We start from the raw sequence: 21,350 nt of genomic DNA, 5'->3' as shown, positions 1-21,350 counted from the left end.
GAGCATTTGTGGATCTTATCAGAAAAATAATTTGAAATGATTGTTAATGATACATTCTCCTTCAAGCATAACAGTTAACAAAACTGCAACACACTACTTTATTTGAGTACATAAAGCAGTTGTTGAGATGAATCTAGAAAATAGTAACTGTTGAGTCTGGAATATATGACTTCAGTCAGGCACTACGAGAGATATCTCCAAGCTTAGATTTTCAAATCCTTGTCATCTTGTCTTTAAATACTATAACTAAGAAGTTCATCAAGTCCAGATCTTGTTAAAAATACAGAAGTCCATCTTGTGGTGCAGCATCTAATTCTCTTGTAGCAAACAATTCCCAGGCCTGATTACTGTTTGTTAGGGGATATTCTGGCACCTGTACCACTGGTTGGAATTATAGGATGTTTTTGAGGACTTCTGGACGTTGGCAGTATTAAATAAGAACCTCAATAATAACATACTGTTGTCACCACAGAGTGCAAGGTGCGGAAATTAATCAGTCCCGATAAACCTAATAAACAGCACTCTCAGTCTTTGGTGGTCATGCCTGGGGCCAGCTAGTGCTCAACTAGATGTCACAAAATATTTTGTCATACAACCATTGTTCAGTATCTAGAATGACCTTCTGGATTGAATAGCTGAAGCATTCAAGAAGCAATTAGATGTTGTTAAGGAAGTACCAAATCAGAATAATCAATGGCAATCAGGCCAACCTTTTGCCACTAAATAAAAGCCAAAAAAGCTGGGGATGCTGTAAATCAGGAACAAAAACAAGTTAGTGGAAAAGCTCAGCAGGTCTGGTAGCATCTGTGGAGAAAAAAAATCAGAGTTAACATTTCGGGTCAGTTCTGAGGAAGGGTCACCAGACCTGAAGTGTTAACTCTGATTTTTTTTTCTCCACAGATGCTGTCAGACCTGCTGAGCTTTCCCAGAAACTTCTGTTTTTATTTCAACCTTTTGCCACGGTGTACATATAACCCTCTGTTCTGAGATTGATTTTTAATGTTATGAATTTACTTTTTGTACTATATATATGGTATCTATAAAGATTTCTTTCAAGATTTGACAGTCCAAAGTTCTTTTACTGTGTTTCAGTCTTCTGATCATGGGAATCAGAGATGGAGCTTCTCTGTACAATTTCAAGACTTGATGGTTCTCTTTATAGCTGTGGAAATTAAACTCCCTTCCTTACAGCAAAGTAGGCGTACCTAAGCTGATTCCAGAAGGAGGTGTGCCACCATCATCTTAAGGGCAATTAAGAATGATCATCAAATGCTGAACTTGCCACTAATGCTCAAATCCAATGTAAGAGTTAATAAAAATGAAAGTGTACTCAAAGTACTCGGGTGGTGGTGGCATATTGTCACTGGACTAATAATCCAAAATCCCAGGTTAATATACTGTGGACAAATGTTCAGATTCCACCATGGCAATTGGTAAAATTTAAATTCAATAATTTTTTAAAATTTTAAAAGCCTTGGGAGAGGAAAAAAAGCTAGCCTAATGGTGACGGTGTAACCATTGATTGTTTTAAAACCTCATTTGGTTCACTCGTACTCTTTAGGGAAGGAAATTTATCATCTTTACCCAGTCTAGCTGTGCATGACTCTGCTGTTAGGGATGGGCACAAAATGCTGGCTGAGCCACCCACATCCCATGGATAAATCTTTTAAAAAAGCGCAGTCTGACCAGGGCAGTTTAAACATGATGGCTTCAAAGTTGCACTCGGGAGGTGGTGGCATATTGCCACTGGACTAGTAATCCAAAATTGATTTGCCTCAATTTAGCAACTTGTATTTATATAGTGTTACAATTTCTTTAGAGATTGTTAATATTTAAAGAGAAATCTAAACCTCATTTTACCCAATTGTAGTACTGGACAAGATTTTGCTTTTGCTAAATAAATGAAGCTAATTTTAATGCATATAACAGAATTAAGCCAAACCAGCACTATTAACTTAACAATATAAATGATCATTTGGTAGCGCTGAACTTTAATATTGCTGAGAAAAGACACATTTTGTAAAAGCTTGCACCAATCAGACAAATTGTAAGAAATGCCAATACAAGGAAAATGATAGTTACACTGTATGACAGAAGAATGCTGATTGATTGGCAAGTGGACAATAACTCATCTTTTATCCTTTACATTTAATAAGTTCAACACCATACCATAACTTTCATTCAAATGTACTTTATTTTGCATTTGCCTGTATTGAATTTTTTTGTAGATCTTTCTGTGGTTCTTAGGCTGCACCCTTCTCATAGACTAGTATCACTTATCAATTTAATACAGTTACATTTCCAAGCATCATTAAATTGATGGAATTTTGTTTCAGCTTGTTTTCACTAACATCCAAAGTCATGGTAGATGGAGACTAGAATGTTCGGTTTTAGTTTGTTACCTTATGAATTTAAATGTATGAAGTTGATTGTTAGTTTTTGAAGAAGAATCCCCACCTGAAATGTTGGCTTTGTTCCTTCCACAGATAAGTAAAGTCACTGTAGTCCCAGAGGACCATAGGGCTGCTCTCTCATTAGTGAGAGATGATTGGTGGTGATTTTTAACTTGAGAGTTACCACATCTCAGGCAAGTGGTAGGATTGAGAAGAGAGGACCTACATGGTAACTTCAGCCAGTATGGGAATTGAACGAGTGCTGTTGGGTTCACGTTGCATCGCAGACCAGCTATCCAGCCAACTGAGCTAATTGATCCATGATATTGACTGACTTATGACAATATTTTCTGTTGTATGGCATTAGTGTAGTTTTCCCCATAATTCTTTTATTATTCACTTATTTGACATGGTTGCTACTGGCAAGGCCTGCATTTAATATCTACTTCTAATTTCTCTTGGGTAAACGGTAGTCACTGGAATCGCTGCAGTCTGCATGGTGTATGTACACCCAGAATGGTTTGGTCAGGGAATTCCAGGATTTTGATCTAGCAATGATGCAGGAGCAGCCATATATCAGGATGGTGCCATTTGGATGGGAAATGACAGGTTTGGAAGGTGTTGTTGAGGGGTTGGTGAGTTTTATAGTGCCTACAATGATGGTGGAGTGAATCAATGTTTAAGGCATGCATCTTGATTTATATCAGCTCATATACAGAATAGCATTTTCTTCATCGGCATGTTCTGTTATTTCCTCCAAAGAACTATTAATCAGTGCTGTCTTTGATTAACCCGCATTTTTCTAATGAGTGCATTTTGCCCTGTATTATGGTTTTAAAAAGGTTAACAACTGATGTTAGGATAATAAATCAATCAAGAAGTCAATTGCCATTTTAACTTACTAAAAGCATCTATTGTTAATATGTAGAAAATTCCTTAGTTGCAAGAGATCCTTGGGGGGAAAAAAAATCACTGCATCTGATTATAGAAATTGTCGGTCAACTACTGTCACTTTGTTTATAGATGCTTACGTTGTGAGGTGGCATGCTTGCACAGAAAAATTGATTCACAATAACCCATAAAGCAATTCCCAAGGGTTGTTAGAACCTTAAATTCCTATTGATCCTTTTGTTGCAGAAGAGGGCAAGTGGAAACTTGGTCAGTCAAGATTTATGCAAAACATACTTAATCATTGGATTCAATGTTTTACTGTTGGGAAATTCAAGTACTTTAGATTGAAGATATACTCAGAAACACAGGAGTTATAGTATTTTTCTCTGCTAAATGGTAAAAATGTCTGTTACTATGCTAACACCTTACAACTAAACAACCTGTAAACACACCAGCTTTATAGTAGTAATACACCACCATAATTGTGGGTAAGACATTACAATATGAATAAACTATCAAAATAAATCACTTAATTTCCACAAAACAATTCTCTAAGATCCGCATGAAGTCAGTACTGTTGTGTTACTCTTAATGGAATGAATACAGTACTGAGTAGCAGCGGCTTAGAATAGTCTTCAAATGATCAATGCTGAAACCACTGTAAATGTGAATCTCATTTTTCTTTGATGTTGCCTTCAGCAGTCTTCATTCATGCTGACTGCCAACCAAAACGTAAAAGAACAGCAGTATGTAGAATAGGTCAGGAGCAATTACGAATTATAGTTATTGTAAATTAACTCATAAAGCTTCCATTCTCAGTGCCAACTAAGTTAGCCTTTGTAAAGTTAGAAGAATGAGTGCTGTGATTTTGGATTTAGCCTTCCATCATCACAAAAAACCTGAAGAGCCACAGTACTAAGAGGCAGTTTTCTGAATTCTGATTTGAGCTTAGTTTTAAAACATCTGGTATGTTACCAAATATCTCAATATGAAGTTGTATCATTGTACTTTCTGTGTAATTCCAATTATTTCTTACTGTAAATATTTTAGGCTTAAAATATGCAAAAGAATTTAATTTAAAAAGATTACCATTGCAAAATCTTTAATGATGGTAGAATTGTTAACATTCACCAATATTATTACAATAAGAATATGCTGAATAATGCAATAATCCAGAAGTTGCTGCCAGTGATTCTATATTTGTTGATTGGATGTACCTCATAGGTCCCCTTGAGAGTAATCCCAAAGTCATCGGTCAATTGATGAAGCTTCCACTGCTGACCACAAATTTCAGCCCTGTATCTTGTATTAAAAAGGTTCAATGTAACATCAGTACTGAAAAGTGAAGAAATCTTCAGCAAACATGTCAGGGTTTGAAGTATGGTAGAAGGAAAGATGGTAGGAACTCAATAATTGTACACTTAAGTTTATAATTTCCATCAATTAACATTTTTTGTTTTAAAATAGAAAGGCTGTGGAAGAACTTCTTACAGAGGCAAAGCGTGGAAAAGCCAGAGCTGAAACCATGGGACCCATGGGCTGGTAAGAATATACCTAAATATATCCACTAATTACAAAATAATACAAATAGAAGGATTAATATAATACAAAATGATGATGGAATCTCATAGTGCTGTACAACATGTGCATTACACCAATTCATTTTAATAACATTTAAACTCATTTTTCTCTGTAGATGTGAGTCAATTTTCAGATTGCTTGCCTAATTTAATTGCCTGACTAACAAGACTTAATTTCAAATGCCTATTTTACTCTTTTCTGATCAAAGATTGATTGAATAAATAACTCTGGGAAGAAGCAGAGCCCACAATGAGATTATTGTTAAGAGAGGAAATTTGTGTCATTACAACATGAAAGTTATTGGCCAAAGTAAAGAGGGCACACAGTTAGAAAGATCTATTGAAATAGAGATTTGCTACTATCATCTCATTATTAAGAAAAGAAAAAAATGGACAAACTTGGAAAGAAAAGGGCTAATTATTCTCATTTTGATGCTGAGGAAGTTATTAGAATTTTGCAGGACAGAATTAGGGGGAGCCAGAGGCCCCGCAAAGAGAGTTCAGGGAGCTAGGCTGTAAGTTGAAAAGCAGGACCTCCAGGGTTGTAATCTTGGGCTTACTCCCCGTGCCATGTGGTAGTGTTGCAAAGAATAGTAAAGTAGCACAGCTTAACACATGGCTAAAGGGCAAGTGCAGGGGGGAGGGTTTCAGATTTTAGATCATTGGGGTTTCTTCCAAGGCAGGTGGAACCTGTTTTTAAAAAAAAAAAGTGCATTTTCACTGGAGGGGTACCAGCATCCTGGCAGGGAGGTTCGCTTGTGCAATTCGGGTGAATTTAAACTCATAAGGCAGGAAGTTGGGAACCAAAGCAACATGTCAGAAAGTGAGCAGAAGGTAGAGGTTAACAGAATAAACAGTCTAACGACCATGGTGAAGGATAGAATCATTAAAGTTCAAAACATGAATTGAAAGTTGGAGTAAATGATAGAGGTGAGGCTCATTGTTATCAGGGCTTGATAAGTAAGGATGGAGTGTGTGGAAAGCATGGTGCACAAGAAAATACTAGGAAGACAAGCCAGTAGAACTTTCTTAGAAACTTTGTACCTAAATGCACGCAGTGCATTCAGAATAATGTTGATGGCACAAATAGAGACAAATGGGTACGACCTGGTGGGGCCTACTGAAACATGGTTACAGGAAGATCAGGACTGGGTGTTAAATTTCCAAGGATACTTAATATTCCGAAAGAATAAACAAAAACGAGCAGAAGGTGGAGTTGCTTTATTGGTTAAGGATGATATTAAGGCTGTATTAAGAAATGATGTAGGCACTAGAGACCAAATGTTGAATCAGTCTGGGTGGAAATAAAAAACAAGGGAAGAAGCCCATTGGTAGGAGTAATTTACAGGCCCACAAACAGTACTTCCAAAATAGGGCATAGCATAAACTATGAAATAATGAGGATGTGTGAGAAGTGCACAATGGTAATTATGGGTGATTTGAATATGCATATTGATTGGATTTAATCAACTTGGCAAGGGTAGCCTCGAAGAAAGGTTCATAGATCATAAAGTGTATGAGAGATTGTTTGTTTCTTAGAGCAACATGTCTTGGAGCCAACCGGAGAACTGGTTACTTGTAGATTTAGTATAAAGTAATGAGGAAGAATTGATAAATGGTCTTATAGTTAAGGATCCTCTTGAGAGGAATGACCACAACATGCTAAAGTTTCAAATTCAGATTGGAAGAGTGAAGACAGAGTCGCATACAAGAGTTTTAGCATTAGGCAAAGGTAAATACGCAGGCCTGAGGAAGGAGTTGGCCTGAGTGGACTGGGCAAAATATTAAAGGGCAGTTGAAGAACAGTGCCAAATGTTTAGGGAGATTCTAAATATTTCTCAATTAAAATGTATTCCTGAGAGGAAGAGAAATTATAAAAAGGTAAGAAATCATCCATGATTTAACAAGGAAGTCAAGGATAACGTAAAGGCAAAAACTAGAGCATATCACACTCCAAAAGTTACTGGCACTCTAGAAAACTGGAAGAACTTTAAACATTAGCAAAGGGTTACTAAAAGCAAAATCATAAGATCTAAGATGAGCAATGGAAGGAATCTAGCAGAAAACATAATCACTGATATCAAAACCTTCAACACATATATAAGAAGGAAGAGAATAGTGAAAATACATGTTTTATGAAAATGGTGAAGCAATTATAGGAAACTCAGAAATGGTGGAGTCACTAAACTAATATTTTGTCTCTGTTTTCACAGTGGAAGATAATTTCTTCCCAAAAGCTTCAGTTACAACAGAGGAACTTGGTGAAATTGCTATAACCAAGGAGAAAGTATTAAGTAAACTGATCGGATTAAATGCAGATAAGTCCCTGGGGCATGATTGCCTGCACTCTATGGTATTAAAGGGGATGGCAGCAGAGATAGTGGATGCATTAGTTATTATTTTCCATTCCCTGGATTCTGGAAAAGTACCAGCGAATTGAAAACATGCTAATGTTCTATCCTTTAAGCAAAAAGTAGGAAACTATAGACCAGTTAGTTTGTCCTCAGTAGTGGGGAAGTTGGAGTCAATCATAAAGGAGGAGATAACTAAACACTTGGAACAACAAGGCTCAATTCACCAGTGTCAGTTTCATGAAGAGGAAGTTGTGCTTGACAAACTTACTGGAATTCTTTGAGGATGTAACCAGCAATGTAGATAGTGGGGATCTGATAGATGTGGTATATCTAGACTTCCAGAAAACCGTTGACAAGGTACCGCATAAAAAACTAATACAGAAGGTTAAATCCCAGAGGGTTAAGGGTAGAGTATTGGCTTAGAGAGACGATTGGCTGACTGATAGAAAACAGAGAGTGTGGAAAAATGGGTCCTTCTGTGGATGGCAAACTATGACTAGTTCGAACCTCTACTATTTAGAATCTGTATAAATGATCTGTACGCAGGGACAGAGTGTAACATAGCAAAGTTCACAGATGTTATTAAAATAGGTAGAAAAGCAGGCAGTGATGAGGAGACAAAGTTTACAGATGGATATTGATAGGCTTGGAGAATGAGCCACAATCTGGCAGATGGGGTTTAATGTGGATAAGTGTGAGATTGACCATTTTGGCTGGAAAAGCAAAAGGACAAATTAATATTTAAATGGGAAGAAGATTCAAAGTGTATCAGTGCAGAGGGATCTGGGTGTCTTTATGCATGAATTGCAGGAAGTGGGTATGCAGGTGCAACATATAATAAGAAAGGCAAATAGAATCCTGGCATTCATTACAAAAGGACTGGATTATAAAAGTAAAGAAGTGTTGTTACAATTATTTAAGGCGTTGGTGAGATCACATCTGGAATGTTGTGTCCAGTTCTGGTCTCCTTACTTGGGGAAAGATGTGGTAGCACTGGAGTCAGTTCAGAGGAGGTTCACAAGCTTGATTCTAGGGATGAAAGATCTGTTGTATGAGGAGCAGTTGAATAGCTTGGGGTAATACTCGCTGGAGTTCAGAAGAATGGGAGGGATTGATCAACATATATAAATGCTAAAGGGGATTGATAAGGTGGATGTGGAACAGAATTTCCGCCTTGTGGGATAGACTTGAACAAGAGGGCATAGATATCAGGTGAGAGGAAGTAGTTTCAAAACTTAGTTGAGGAGAAACTACTTCTCTCCGAGGGTTGTAAATCTGTAGAACTCCCTGCCACAGAGTGCAGTGGTAGCAGAATCAATCAACAGATTCCACAAAGAAATAGATGTTTCTGATGAAAAGTAGGATAAAGGGCTAATAGGAGCAGGCAGAAAGGTGGAGTTGAGACCAGGATAAGATGAGCCATGATCATTTTAAGTGGCAAAGCAGGCTCGAAGGGTTGAATTGCCTACACCCACTCCTAATTGTTATGTTCCTATATCTGCACTTATAGCAACATGGATTAATTGGAAATGGTCAGCATAAATTTGCAAATGGCAGGTCAGATTTGAAATATTTGATTACATGTTATTGAGGAGATAGCCAAGGATATTGATGTGGATAATGCATTTGATGTGATGTAGATGGACTTTTTAAAGGGCTTTTGATAAGGTCCCTCATGGCAAAATTGTCAAGAAAGCAAGAGCCCATGGGATGCAAAGCAAAGTTGCGCATTGAATCCAAAATTGGCTGAGAGACAGGAAGCAGTTGACAAGAGAGGGATATTTCTGTGATTTAGAAGTCCGTTTCCAATTTGGACCCTTACTGTTTGTGGTGTACATTAATGTTTTGGACGTAAATGTAGGAGTTATGATCAAGAAGCTCTCTGCTGACAAGAAAATTGATAAGGTGGTCGTAGTGAGGAGGACAGCTGTAAATTTTAAGAGGATATCAATGGACTGGTCAAGAGGGCCAAGCAGTAGCAAATGGAATTCAACCTGGAAAAGCGTGATGCAGTATGTTCTGAAAGGCAAGAGTTTACACAATGAATGGTAGGACCCTGGAAAGTATTGAACATCAGAGGGACCTTGGTTTGCATATCTGTAGATCCATGAAGATAGCAGGTCAGGTAAATAAGGTTGTTAAGAAGGCACATGGGAGACTTGCCTGTATAAACTGAGGCACAGACTACAAAGGAAGGAGATTGTGCTGAAACTGCATAAAATGCTGTTTAGGCCATAACCGGAGTACCAAATGCAGTTCTGGTCGCTGCGTTACAGGAAGAATGTGATTGCATCAGATAAAATGCAGAGAAAATTTACCAAGATGCTGCCTGTGCTGAGATATGATTAAATATTAGATAGCCTGGAGTATTTTCCTTGGATTGGCAAAAATTGAGAAGAATCCTGATAGAGGCATGTGAGATTGAGGGTAGGATAGTGTGCATAGGAAGCACTTTTTCCATTAACCAAGGAGCATAAAATTAAAGTAAAAGTGTGACAATGCTGTCACTTTAAGAGGATATTTTGTCCTTTTATTTTCGGAGAGGTTGTAAGGCAGAGGTTCAGAGCTGTCTCTAAGAAAGTAAACAACGTGTGATGCCTTGGAAGGTGCTGTCTGAGTATCTTTGATGAATTTCTGCAGTGCATTTTGTAGGTAATACACACTGCTGCTACTGAGGGTCAGTGGTGAAGGGAGTGGATACTTGTGGATGAACCAACTGAAGATGGCTGAGCCTAGGACACTACCCTGAGGAACTCCTGCAGAGATGTCCTGGATCTGAGATGACTGACCTCCAACAACCAAGACAGTCTTCCTAAGTGCTGGGTGTGACTCCAATCACTGGAGAGTTTAACCCCGATTCCCACTGATTCCAGTTTTGCTAAGGCTCCTTCATGCCACACTCGGTCGAACGTAGCCTTGAAGTCAAGGGCTGTCACTTCCATGCCACCTCTTTTGTCCATGTTTGGACCAAGACTGTAATGGGGTCAGGAGCTAAATGGCCCTGGCAGAACCCAAACTGGGCATCATTGAGGTAGCCTAGACCCTAACTTTTTTTCATTTACTAAATTGTGTTACTAAAAGAACACAAAGGGACACTTTTATTAAAAGACACATCTTTTAAGTCGAATGACTTTTGCCAGTTGTTTGTAATTATTTACTGGAAATCACATGCCAGTGTGATGGCTGTCAGGAGATCGTGTTCGTTTTGGATGCAGTTTGGGGTTCAGCCTGCCGAGGAAGACAAGCTACCAAGCTCTTCCTCTGTCTTTCTAACAAAACCCTTTTGGGAGTCCAGCATGATAACTGAAACACTGGTCTACCCGTTCACCTGAAAAGCTTCTGAGAGTTTTCTCAATGTTTTCTGTGCAGATGTCCCAGTTACAACAGCCTGTGTTTAGTTATACCTGTCATGTGTGCCAGGACACTGACAGCAAGCTATCTTGAACATTGCATGTTTTATTCCTTTTGCTTCAGGGAATAACCATTATTAGCCAAAATGATTTTTATCACAAATGAATCTCTGCAGAGAAGGTTTTTTTTTGTTCACATGTTTGGAGGAGTATTTAGAAAGGTAAATATGTAGAATTTCAGATTTCAAACTGCATGCTAATCAGTTTTATATCTTTGTCAAAAATCTTGCTTTATAAGAAACTAATCATTTGTTGTTTATTAAATAAATATGGTAAATGGATATTCCTAGATTAAACCTAATGTAGATAAGGTGCATAATTGACTATAACTGTAACTGAATAAAATATTAAATTTTTTATTGTGACCAGTGGAGTAGTGGGACTAGAGGGAGAGTGCATTTCTCCAACTTCAGTCATGCTACATCTCAGGATTTGTTCTCCACAGATGTGGGATGTGACAGAGGTCATGGAGCAGTTCTCAAGCATTTCACCTGCCTGGATTTCTACTTCTTTTTCCATCCTCTGAGTGCATAATTTCATCATTGATAACAAATACATAGAAGTACAAATAAATCCCTTATCTGAGTACTTTCAGATTTGGTCAGGAACCAAGATTATGTTTGAGCCCCAAGCAGGCGAGTGCACTCTGATGAATAATGAAATAAGTAAAGATTGCAAAACTTTTCCATTTGTCTAATATTGAACTGAATAATAGCTTCTGTCTGCTACCCTACAATGTGTTTGTTCCATGCTTCATATATCTTTAAGGAATTCCAACCTATTTTGAAAACCTATGCTAAGGAGCAGTCTACTTTTTTGGTTTTTGGATCCTGCTGTATCTGTCAAAATTAATTATCTCTCTCGCCCTGAGATTTAACTCTTGAGTGGCTAGAAAGTTTCTGTAATTGTTTATTGGACACCTGAAACATAAAATGCACAGACATTCGCGTGAAGTAGATGACCAGTAAGACACATGTAAATTTATGAAAACCATAAATTTAACACCTCCATTCAAGAAAGAAGGAAATAGATTCCTGCTTTCCATCGGCCATTTAGGCTAACATTTGTCTTTGGAAAAATGCTGGAACCTAATATGAAGGACCAGGGCTACAAGATAAACATAGGAAGGATGTTCCTGATGATCAGGGAATGCAGAAACAGGGGTCACAGTCTAAAAATACTGGGTCAACCAGTTAGGACTGAGATGCAGAGAAATCTTTTCACCTAGAGAGTGGTGAGCCTGTGGAACTCTATGCCACAAAAAGTAGTTGAGGCCAAAGCATTGAATATTTTCATGAAGCAGCAAGATACAGTTCTTGGGGCTAAAGGGATCAAAAGATATGGGATGAAAGCAGGAACAGGGTACTGAGTTGTATGATCAGCCATAATCGTTTTGAATGGCATACTCCTATTTCTATCTTCTGTGTTTCTATGGAAGCAATAAAAGTACGTTTAGAAAAATCAAAATACAGTTATCAGTCAACATGATTTTCTGTAAGGGAAATCAAGTTTGACACATCGATTGGAATTCTTTGAGGATGCAACAAGGAGAAAGGATAAAGATGAATCGATGAATAATAGTTTCTGTCTGCTACCCTACAATGTGTTTGTTCCATGCTTCATATATCTAGTATACATCGAGTATATTTGGATTTTGAAAAGTACATTCACAAAGCCCCAACTAAAAAAATTACTACAGAAGATTAGAGCATATGGTGACCACATCTGGAATACTAGATACAGTATAGGTTTTGGTTTCCTTGTTTATTTGCATTGGAGGGAAAGTTTACGTTGATTCCTAGGGTGACAGAATTGCTTCATGTGGAAAGGTTGAGCAGGTTGGGCCTACGTTCATTTGAGTTTAGAAGAATGTGTGGTAATCTTATTGAAGCATAATAATCTTGGTACAGGGCTTGACAATGTAGATGCTGAGAGGCTTTTTCCCCTTATGGATATTGGAACAAGGTGGGTCATGACTTCAGTATAAAGGGCCTTCCATTTTGTCTTAATCTTTGGAATTCACTACCGAAGCAAAGCAGTGGAGCCTGGTCATTTAGTTCATTCAAGGCTAAGTTAGACAAATTTTTGATTTACCATGGAGTCAGGACAACAAACAGAAATGTGAAACTAGAGCCATCGTTTGATCAGCCATGATCTTATTGAATAGTGGAATAGATTCAAGGGACCAAATGGCCTACATCCACTTCTTGTCTTTGTGGAACGACCCTCATTATTTTTGGGAATTGCAATTATGGTGACTCCTTTTCCCTGCATAGCGCCTTATAGTTATTATCTCCTCTACAAATATAAAAGCTGTTAGAGCTTATGGAAATATCATTCATGATTCATAACTTTTAAATATTGAAATTTGCATTTCACAAGGACCTACTTACTTGTGGTGTTTTGCATTCAAATGAAGGTCTTCAGAGGGATGCTGTGTCAATGAACATGAATTGCCCCTACTCAATTAAAAGGATTTAATTGGTAAATTGTGTATGTTATGACATTCTATAGAGGCTATCTTCAGCGGAGCTGTTATCTTTAGCTATCCCCTTGAGTAGAATTGGTTAAAAAATACATATTGTATGAAATGAAAACTGCATCTATCAAAGGAAATGTCCAGGATCATGCCCTGTGATAGTTTTCTTGATTAATTTTAAAGAAAATAGCCCTTGCAATTGTAATTTTTAAAATTATCGAATGGTTACAACATATGGATGGACGATTCAGTAGTTTGAGTCTGTCGACTCTCTGTAAGAACAGTTCAGCTCATTCCACTGCTGCACACTTGCGCTATAGCACTGTAATTTTTTGACCCATTTAAGGTGCTTATCGAAATCTCTTTAGAAAGCCTTGATTGGCTCCAACACATTCTTGTAGTGCACGCCACATGTGACCATTCACTGCATAAAAAAATACTTTCCTCATGACACCTTTAGTTCTTCTACCGATCACTTGCAATCAGTGCCCTCTGGTTCCATAATTAGGAATAGCATCTCTATTAGTTCTGTCTACACCCTTAATGACTTTGAACACCCCTATCAAGTCTTTCCCTCAACCTTTTCTGTGAACCACCGCTCCAGCTTCTTCAGCCTACCCTGAAGTTTCTTATCCTTTTAAATCTTTTCTCTATCCTCTCAATAATCCTTCCTAAAGTATCATGCTTAGAATTGAAAACAATATGCCAGTTGAAGCTGGGAGTAAAAGTAAATCATGATTTCCTTGCTTTAGTACTCTTTATCTGTTTGTAACACCCAGGATCCCATATCCTTTTTATCTGCTATCTTAGCCTGAGATGTTCATGCACATCGAACTCCCAAGTCTTTTATTTCTTGGATCCTTTGTAGAATTGTACTCTTTAGTATATTGCCTCTCTTCAGTTTTCGGACCAAAGAGTATCACTTCCTACTTATCCACATTAAATTTTCATCTGCCAAGCATCAGTCCATTTCATCAGCCTATGTCCCTCACAATCTCTTAAAAATCCACAATACTGTGTCATCTATAAATTTTGAAATTGTGCTGTACACACCTAAGTTCAAGTCATTGTTATTTTAGATATATTTAATGGTCCTAACGTGTAATCTTAGGAAGTTCCACTTTATATCTTTCTCCATTCCAAAACACAAGCATTCACACTGCTCCCTAATTCTTGCCAGTCAGACAACATAATATCCAGCCTTCTCTCTGACCCTGTTATTCCATGACAATTCCGTGGCAGCCCTAATATGTGACAGTTTATGGGATGCATTGCCCTTATCAGTACTTTTGTTGCTTATTATAAATATTCCTGATTTTTATTTTGTAATAGTTTGTTTAATTAGGGTCAGTGGTCTTAAACTGGACAGAAAAAATTGTTTTGAAGTAATGAACAGTTTAAAGGTCTTGGGAGTCAACACTAGAAACACAATGTCTAATCTAAAATGCTGCAAAGATGGAAAGGTCAGTTCTAAGGACAATGACAATCCAGGACTGAGAGAGATCAACTTTTATGGAGTTTAAAGTAGTGTATTCCCAAAAAAGGAAAATCTGTAAGGTGTTATTTATACTCTAGATGTATGCAATATCATTGACCTACAGTTTTGAAATAAAACTTTGCGGGTTCCCAGGCTCTGTTATGCAAATCTCAACTTGTCCTTCACAGCCTTTATCCTATACTACACAAATTGCAGTGTCACCATCACTCCAGTTCTTGTAATCTTCACTTGACCCTAAAACCCACAGAACACTGAAGTTTTTTAAATCTGGACTTTTGCCTATATTGGACTGTTCCCGTTCTACCTCACGTTTAGAACCAGCCACCCTGCACTGTGAATTTTTTTTTCTAAAACCCTCTAAATTCCCTACACAAAATTAAAAATTTTGTCAAAACCTACTTTATCTGTCATTGATCAACTTCCTCAATCTGTTTTTCTCACTTTCTGTATGTTATCCATTACTGGTTTTATGAATAACTTAGAAATGTTAACTTTGTTAAAGGTGCTACACAAGTATAATTTCTTGAAGTAGATTTAGCTTCAGTGTAAATTGTTTTGAAAGAACTAAGATGCTCCACCGACTTGGTAATTTACTCAATGTCTCTTTAACAACTTAAGGAGAAATTTGAAATCTTGAATGGAACAGAAACCTAAATTAAGATGCACTTTTCAAATAGTTTAATGTAATCATTTATATTTCACCTTCTCAGAATAATAAAATATCTTACTTTGCACTTTTTTAAACAGGATGAAGTGTCCTCTTCCAGGAGCCAACAAACGGTTTCTCATCAATACTCTTAAGAATACCATACAGTCGCAACGACAAACGTATGACTTGAGACAAAGGGAAGAGGTTAAGGATTCGGCTCTAACTGAGAAGGAACAAAGGAAAAAGGAGAAGCCCCACAAAAATAGCTTTCAACCCTACAAACAAGGATCAAAAATTAGGATGAAAACTAGAAGGTCTCCTTCTCCACGGGGAAATGAATCAAAGAGAAGCATCAAAACCTACAAGAGTACAAAAGACTATTGAAAACCTTGTGCATCAACAGGCGTCTAAGATGATTAAACTATAAAAGCAAGTTCAGGTTAGAGCGGAAGTTAGTTCTTGCTTTAAAGAATTTCAAACATTGACCCAGAACAGTAACAACTGGTGAATACTTGCTTCTTGGACAGCCTTCTAGCACACCAACCAGATTAACCAAATTACATTTCATGTAAACATTACACTTATTTGTTCTATATAATTGCATTGGTATTCAATGTCACATGAAGTGAAGCAGTATTTGACACAAACAAAGGTTTGGTTTCTCTCATCAATAGTGGCAAAGAAGCAGAAAGTGTAAAAACAAATGCAGTGATGTTCTGTAGATAAAGAAGTTCTTAACATTCTACAAAAATGGTACCAGTGGTTATTTATTAGACAGATAAGTGTTTTTATGGTAACGTTATGGGGTTTGTGCGTACACTTTGAATTTATGATGTTTTAAGCGATTTTTAACTAGAAGAAAATTCTGTTGTACACATTGACCTAATCTTGTAATTCTATACTTATCACCTTACAATTTTCATCTTGCTCATTTTGATGAAAAGAAAAATTGTGAGCTGGTCAATGTGGTGGTGGAAAATTCTATCCATTGACTAAATTTTTAATCATTGGTAATGGTTTATATTTTCCTACAAAACTTTCTATCAACATAATTTTGCCAGACTGATAGATTCAGCATATAGGCTTTGTTTACATTAAAACATTATACAATTACCAATAATTCAGCATTTCATCATGTAATATATCATTTCACATTGAAATTGGTTGAAGATGAGTCTTCGGATTGTCTCAAATGTTCATGTAGATTTTACTGCTGAAGTTGAACATAGTGATTTTATCAGAAGCAATATACAACAGTTAATAAGAGCAAAAGCTCTTAGCAAAACTTAGCTAATGTAATGTTTATCAGAACACTAAAGAATTATTAAATTGGGACTTTCTCAATGTTGGTTAGTATTATCTAGGTCTAATGTTGTCAAGAACTTGAACTATATTAAGAACTTTGAATTGGAGGAGGAAGAGCATCCAGTTATTGTGGCCCATGTAGAATCTAAAATGAGGTTCTGTGGAGGAAGTTTGAGCAGCTATGTTCTCTGGTGTTGGATAGAACCTCAAAAGTAATAATCCCTGATTATCACCTACATCATAGAAATTAACTTCAGGATTAAGACATTAAAAGTTAAATGTATGGCTGAGTGTGTAAGGAAAGCAGCTCAAGTCATTGGGCACCGACATAACCACTGGAAAAATAAGGATATTTTTCCTGTTGGGATGGCTTCCATTAAAGTGAGCTGAGATCTAAGACGTGGATAATTGAATAACCAGGGTTGTAGGTATGGCTTCAATCTGAAAGGGTGAGAAAGGAGGAGTATAAAAAGGGAGAAATCTAAAACTTTAGAGGCAAGATTTGGAAAAAAAAGGGCTGTGTAGCAATTTGGATGAATTGTGCACCATTTGATAAGTTACAAGGAAAGAATAATGGTAAAATAATTGAAGTTGTAGGCTCTTTCAGAATGCATAAGTAATGAGAAAGACAGTTAAACAATGGCACAAATAGATCCAAATGGATTTCATCCTGAACACCATTATAGAGCCATGGTTTCAAAGTGACTAATGTTCAGACCTAGATATTCTGAGATACTTGATAATTTTAAAACTCAGGCAGAATGGGGAATGGGAGAGGAGTGGGAAAGCCCTAATAATAAAAGATGAAAGGTTCTTGGTTCAGAAGATCACGAGGCACGGTTAGCATAAGTGGTGATGACATTTAATAAGGGAAGGAATCATTGGTGAAAGTAGGTTAAGGGATTGATAAGTTATTCAACTGACCATAGTATTTATCAAGAAATAAAAAAAGGAACTGGAATAATTGTAAGGGTTTTAATTACCCATCTAGAATAGAGAAATCAAAATGGCGAAGATGGTCTGGAGGTTGAGTTCATAAGACAGTTTAAGATAATTTCCTAGAAAAAGATGTCATGGTAAACAGGAATTAAGGCTATTTTAGACTGTGTTTTGTAATGAGGTGGGGTTACTTAGTAACCTTAAAATAAATGATCTTACATAATAATCATAAAATGACAGAATTTCACAAGTTGGAGCACAACATATTTAAGTCTGAAACAATAGCATTAAACTCAAAGCCATTTCCAGAGGTTTGAGGGGTCAGTCAGCTAAATTGGGAAAATGAATGCAGGTTTTGGAAGTAGATAAGTAGTTGAAACATTTAGGAAATAATTCAAAACTTCATTTTGTAATGTACACAAAAGTTGACAGTAAACATAATGCAGTCACACACCAGCCTATGGTGTTACTGTCACAATATAGGTGGCATTTTCAAGTTCCCTCCCGTCTTTTGTTGTGTGTTTTTATACCAACATTTTATGTGTTAGATTAAGACAGACTCGTTTAGGAGAAGGCAACTGTCTTCAGGCCAAGACTTTATAGCACTGTTTATTACATATAAAGACTAATTACTGCAATACAGGGTGTTGATAAATATTCCTCTGGCTCTTACCCTGTTATTACATGTTGAAAAACTATTCCATGAGCTCTACTATCTAATGCTCGTTGGACTTCTCTACATGCTGCTTTACAAGCATTTCTAGCATACACATGGTTAGACCAGCCTTCTGCCTAGATCTCCATACATTTCTCTCTCCTTTCCCCCAGACAAGAAACAAAAAAAAAATCATTTTCACAATTGTGATACTTAAATGATTAAGTTCATCACCTTCAGGTGCCAGGTTGAGTGTTTTGTAAAATGTTGTGAGAAGCCAATCTGCATGTATTTGCATCTCATTAATACTGCAGCTCACTGGAATTAGCCATCTTCACAATTAACTCCTACCCAATCAAACATTTAAGAAACCTGACAGGAAAGAACAAGTGTGTAGCTGGAGAGTGGTAATCTTCATTCATCTCAGACGGAGTACTTACTTGTCTGTTCTTAATGGTGATACGGCTTTAAATTATGCTTATAGTACTTATTCTGTCACCAAGTCTCCAACCACACTCAATGCATCAAAGTGGACAGAAAGAACAAAAGAAAGAGAGCAAGAAAGAAAGAAAGAGGACCAAGGCAACCCATCACCCCAACTATGTCCAGGCCCAACTATCATGTGGCAAACAGAGCTTATGGCGCAAGGGCATATTGTAGTGCACTCTCCAAAGGGCTACTTATGGCTGAATCACATAGCGATGCAAAAGCTGTAAACAGAATAGCAATGTCTGAACAGCATTGAACCGTGAAAACATTGAATGGACCGGTGTTATTTGAACAGTCAGCGTGCGGACTGGACTTGGGTTAGTACGGGTATTTGGTCAACAGTGTGCCTAGATATTGTTAGCCCGCAATCAGTATGGGTGGTGAATTGTCTGTTTAAAGTACAGGCCATACTGAGGCCAGTTCTTGTCTAGGACTCATTCTTGCAAAATGAAATGAATCGTCACAGGAACAGGAGGCAGTTGGATGTTGGTGATTCAGAAAGTCAGAAGCAGGGAATGTACAGCCCCATGGAGCGAGCATCAAGGAACATCAGGGTGCAGGTGCCTTTGATAAGGAGAGGGGTAAGGCTCAGCATTGGCAGTGGGGTATCAATGTTGAGGGGCTCTGGGAGAAAGTTGTGAAGCTTAGTGCTGACAACAATTGCTGGAAAAGTAAGGAGGGTAGGCCAGTGTGCCACATTGGGAAGTGTGGATGGCAAGCTGGTGAGATTAGAACAATGTGGGCGATAGGGGGACTTGTGAGCCAATGGTGGGCAGTGTTGGTAATCGAACAGTCCAACATGCAAGCTGAATCTCACTAGGCTGATTGTCTCAAACTTATGGCGCGCCACTCCAACAAAATAGGAATTGCTGCAACTAAAGTGGGAAGTATTTTTATTTGAGTGTAGTAGAACTACGTGTTGCAGGTTTTGACCAACTGAAGGTGGTCCCCAATTAGACAGGAGTCCAGTAGATGGAGGACCAAAAATAAAACGATGAACTCCAGTGCTAGAAAACAGAAGTAGAAAATGCTGGACAAAATCAGCAGTTCTGGCAGCATCTGTAAAGGGATAAACAGAGTTAATATGAGTCCAGTGACCCTTTGTCAGTTTCGCCCAATTCCCATTGCCTCTAGCTTTGCTAGTGCTCTTTGATGCCATGTTCAAATACATGCTACGCTGATGTCAAAGGCCATCAATCTCCTTCTGGAGTTCAGCTCTCTTGTTCATGTTTGAAACAAAGTCGTAATGAGGTGGGGGCTGAGTGACCCTGCTGGAACCAAAACTGAGTGTCAGTGAGCAGTGACTGTCAGTTGCTAGGCAAGTGCTGCTTGGTAACATTGATGATGGTCCCTCCTACCACTTTATTGATGACTGATTGTGCAGCACAGGGGAATGGGTTATAATTGGTCATGTTGGATTCACACTGTTTTTTGTGTACAGGATACAAATAGAGGTTTCATTGTCATATTTGGCCTGATGCCTTGAGACATCCTGGAGTCTGGAGCCAACGTTGTGGACTTCCAGGGCAACTCCAACCTGACTGTACACCACTGTGCTGCCACCTCTGCTGGGTCTGTCCTACCGGTAGGATAGGCATATCCAAGGATGATGATGGTATAATAAAAACAGAATATTCTGGGAAGTTCAGCAGGTTCTGCAATGTCTGTTGGAAGAGAAATAGTTTTTTTTTGCAGTGAATGCTGTATGACTCCTTTAGAATTTGGAAACAGTGAGTATGTCTTCCCTGTAAATACTATAAAAAACATGTCTTTTAATTTTTGAGCTGTATAAAATTGTGGATTGAAATGGGAAAGAACTGCTTTAAAACAAACGTAGTAAAAGATTACCGAATGTTTTGAAAAGCAAGTTACCTGAAACTTGTAGGAAGTATTATGTAAACAGCTGTTTGAACCAGTAGTAATTGAAGTGATTGCAGGCAAATTGGAGCCAAGGGGTTCTGTATACAGCTGCAGCTGGGTGGTGACAAGGTTACTGGGTTATGAGAGGGCATACAGGCACACACATTGCTGAAGCAGTATGTATTTGTTGGAACCACTCTCTTAAAAAGAAAGGGCATCTGGGGTGATATTCAAGTAACTTGTCCCCTCTTGCCTTACCACTGATGGCCAGAACACTAGGGATGGAGTGCATGTAAAATTTGCATATCCAGCAGCTACTGAGCATTGTGCTCTCTCTGGGTCTTCAAAGAGCCTAGTGACTGTGGGCCAGTTATTAATGACAAAAGCCTTTTGCCTAGCAACATCCTTGTGATTGGGTTTCAGGTAACTGAACAATTTGTAACTGGGAACAAAATAGGGAGAAGTGCTTTGATGTCCACCAGCACGGAGGCTGTGTTTCTGTGCAGTCAAACATGTAATCTTTCTTTTATCAGTTGTTGTAAGCTCTGACTTTTAACTGATAGGTCAAAGACGTTTTATAAGCAAACCAGCCATCTTGCGTCTCTTGTGTCTCTTGCAAACCAATGAAAGGATCAGAGGAAAGATCAAAGAAAAGCAACATTCTGACCAGCATAAGGACCATCTCAGCAACCTTTGAATGGGAACCACTGAACTGTCTGTCAGTTTTCCACTGCCCATAATCTATTTTCCTGTCTGTTTGTGTGTTTGTGTATATGTGTGTAAACAGGTGTTATATGCTGTAGATTTATAACTGTTTACCTGTAGCTGGAACTCGCTTGGAACAAGAA

General features: G+C 37.9%; 1 protein-coding gene across 1 annotated transcript in view; it reads left to right on the top strand.

Moving 5' to 3' along the window:
- si:ch211-140b10.6 (protein POLR1D-like) overlaps positions 1-15,999 on the top strand; it is a 33,588-nt gene extending 17,589 nt beyond the window's left edge. The window contains exons 2-3 of the mRNA XM_048597654.1: positions 4,752-4,826; positions 15,353-15,999. Of these exons, the coding sequence (XP_048453611.1) occupies positions 4,752-4,826; positions 15,353-15,638 (361 nt within the window). The 3' untranslated portion in view covers positions 15,639-15,999. The remainder of the gene's footprint in view (positions 1-4,751; positions 4,827-15,352) is intronic.
- Positions 16,000-21,350: the final 5,351 nt, after the last annotated feature.

The sequence above is a fragment of the Rhincodon typus genome, chromosome 6 (assembly GCF_021869965.1).
Source record: "Rhincodon typus isolate 14 chromosome 6, sRhiTyp1.1, whole genome shotgun sequence".
NCBI lineage: Eukaryota > Metazoa > Chordata > Chondrichthyes > Orectolobiformes > Rhincodontidae > Rhincodon > Rhincodon typus.
The sequence above is the reverse complement of the archived record's forward strand: the minus strand, read 5'-3'. Positions and strand labels throughout refer to the sequence as shown.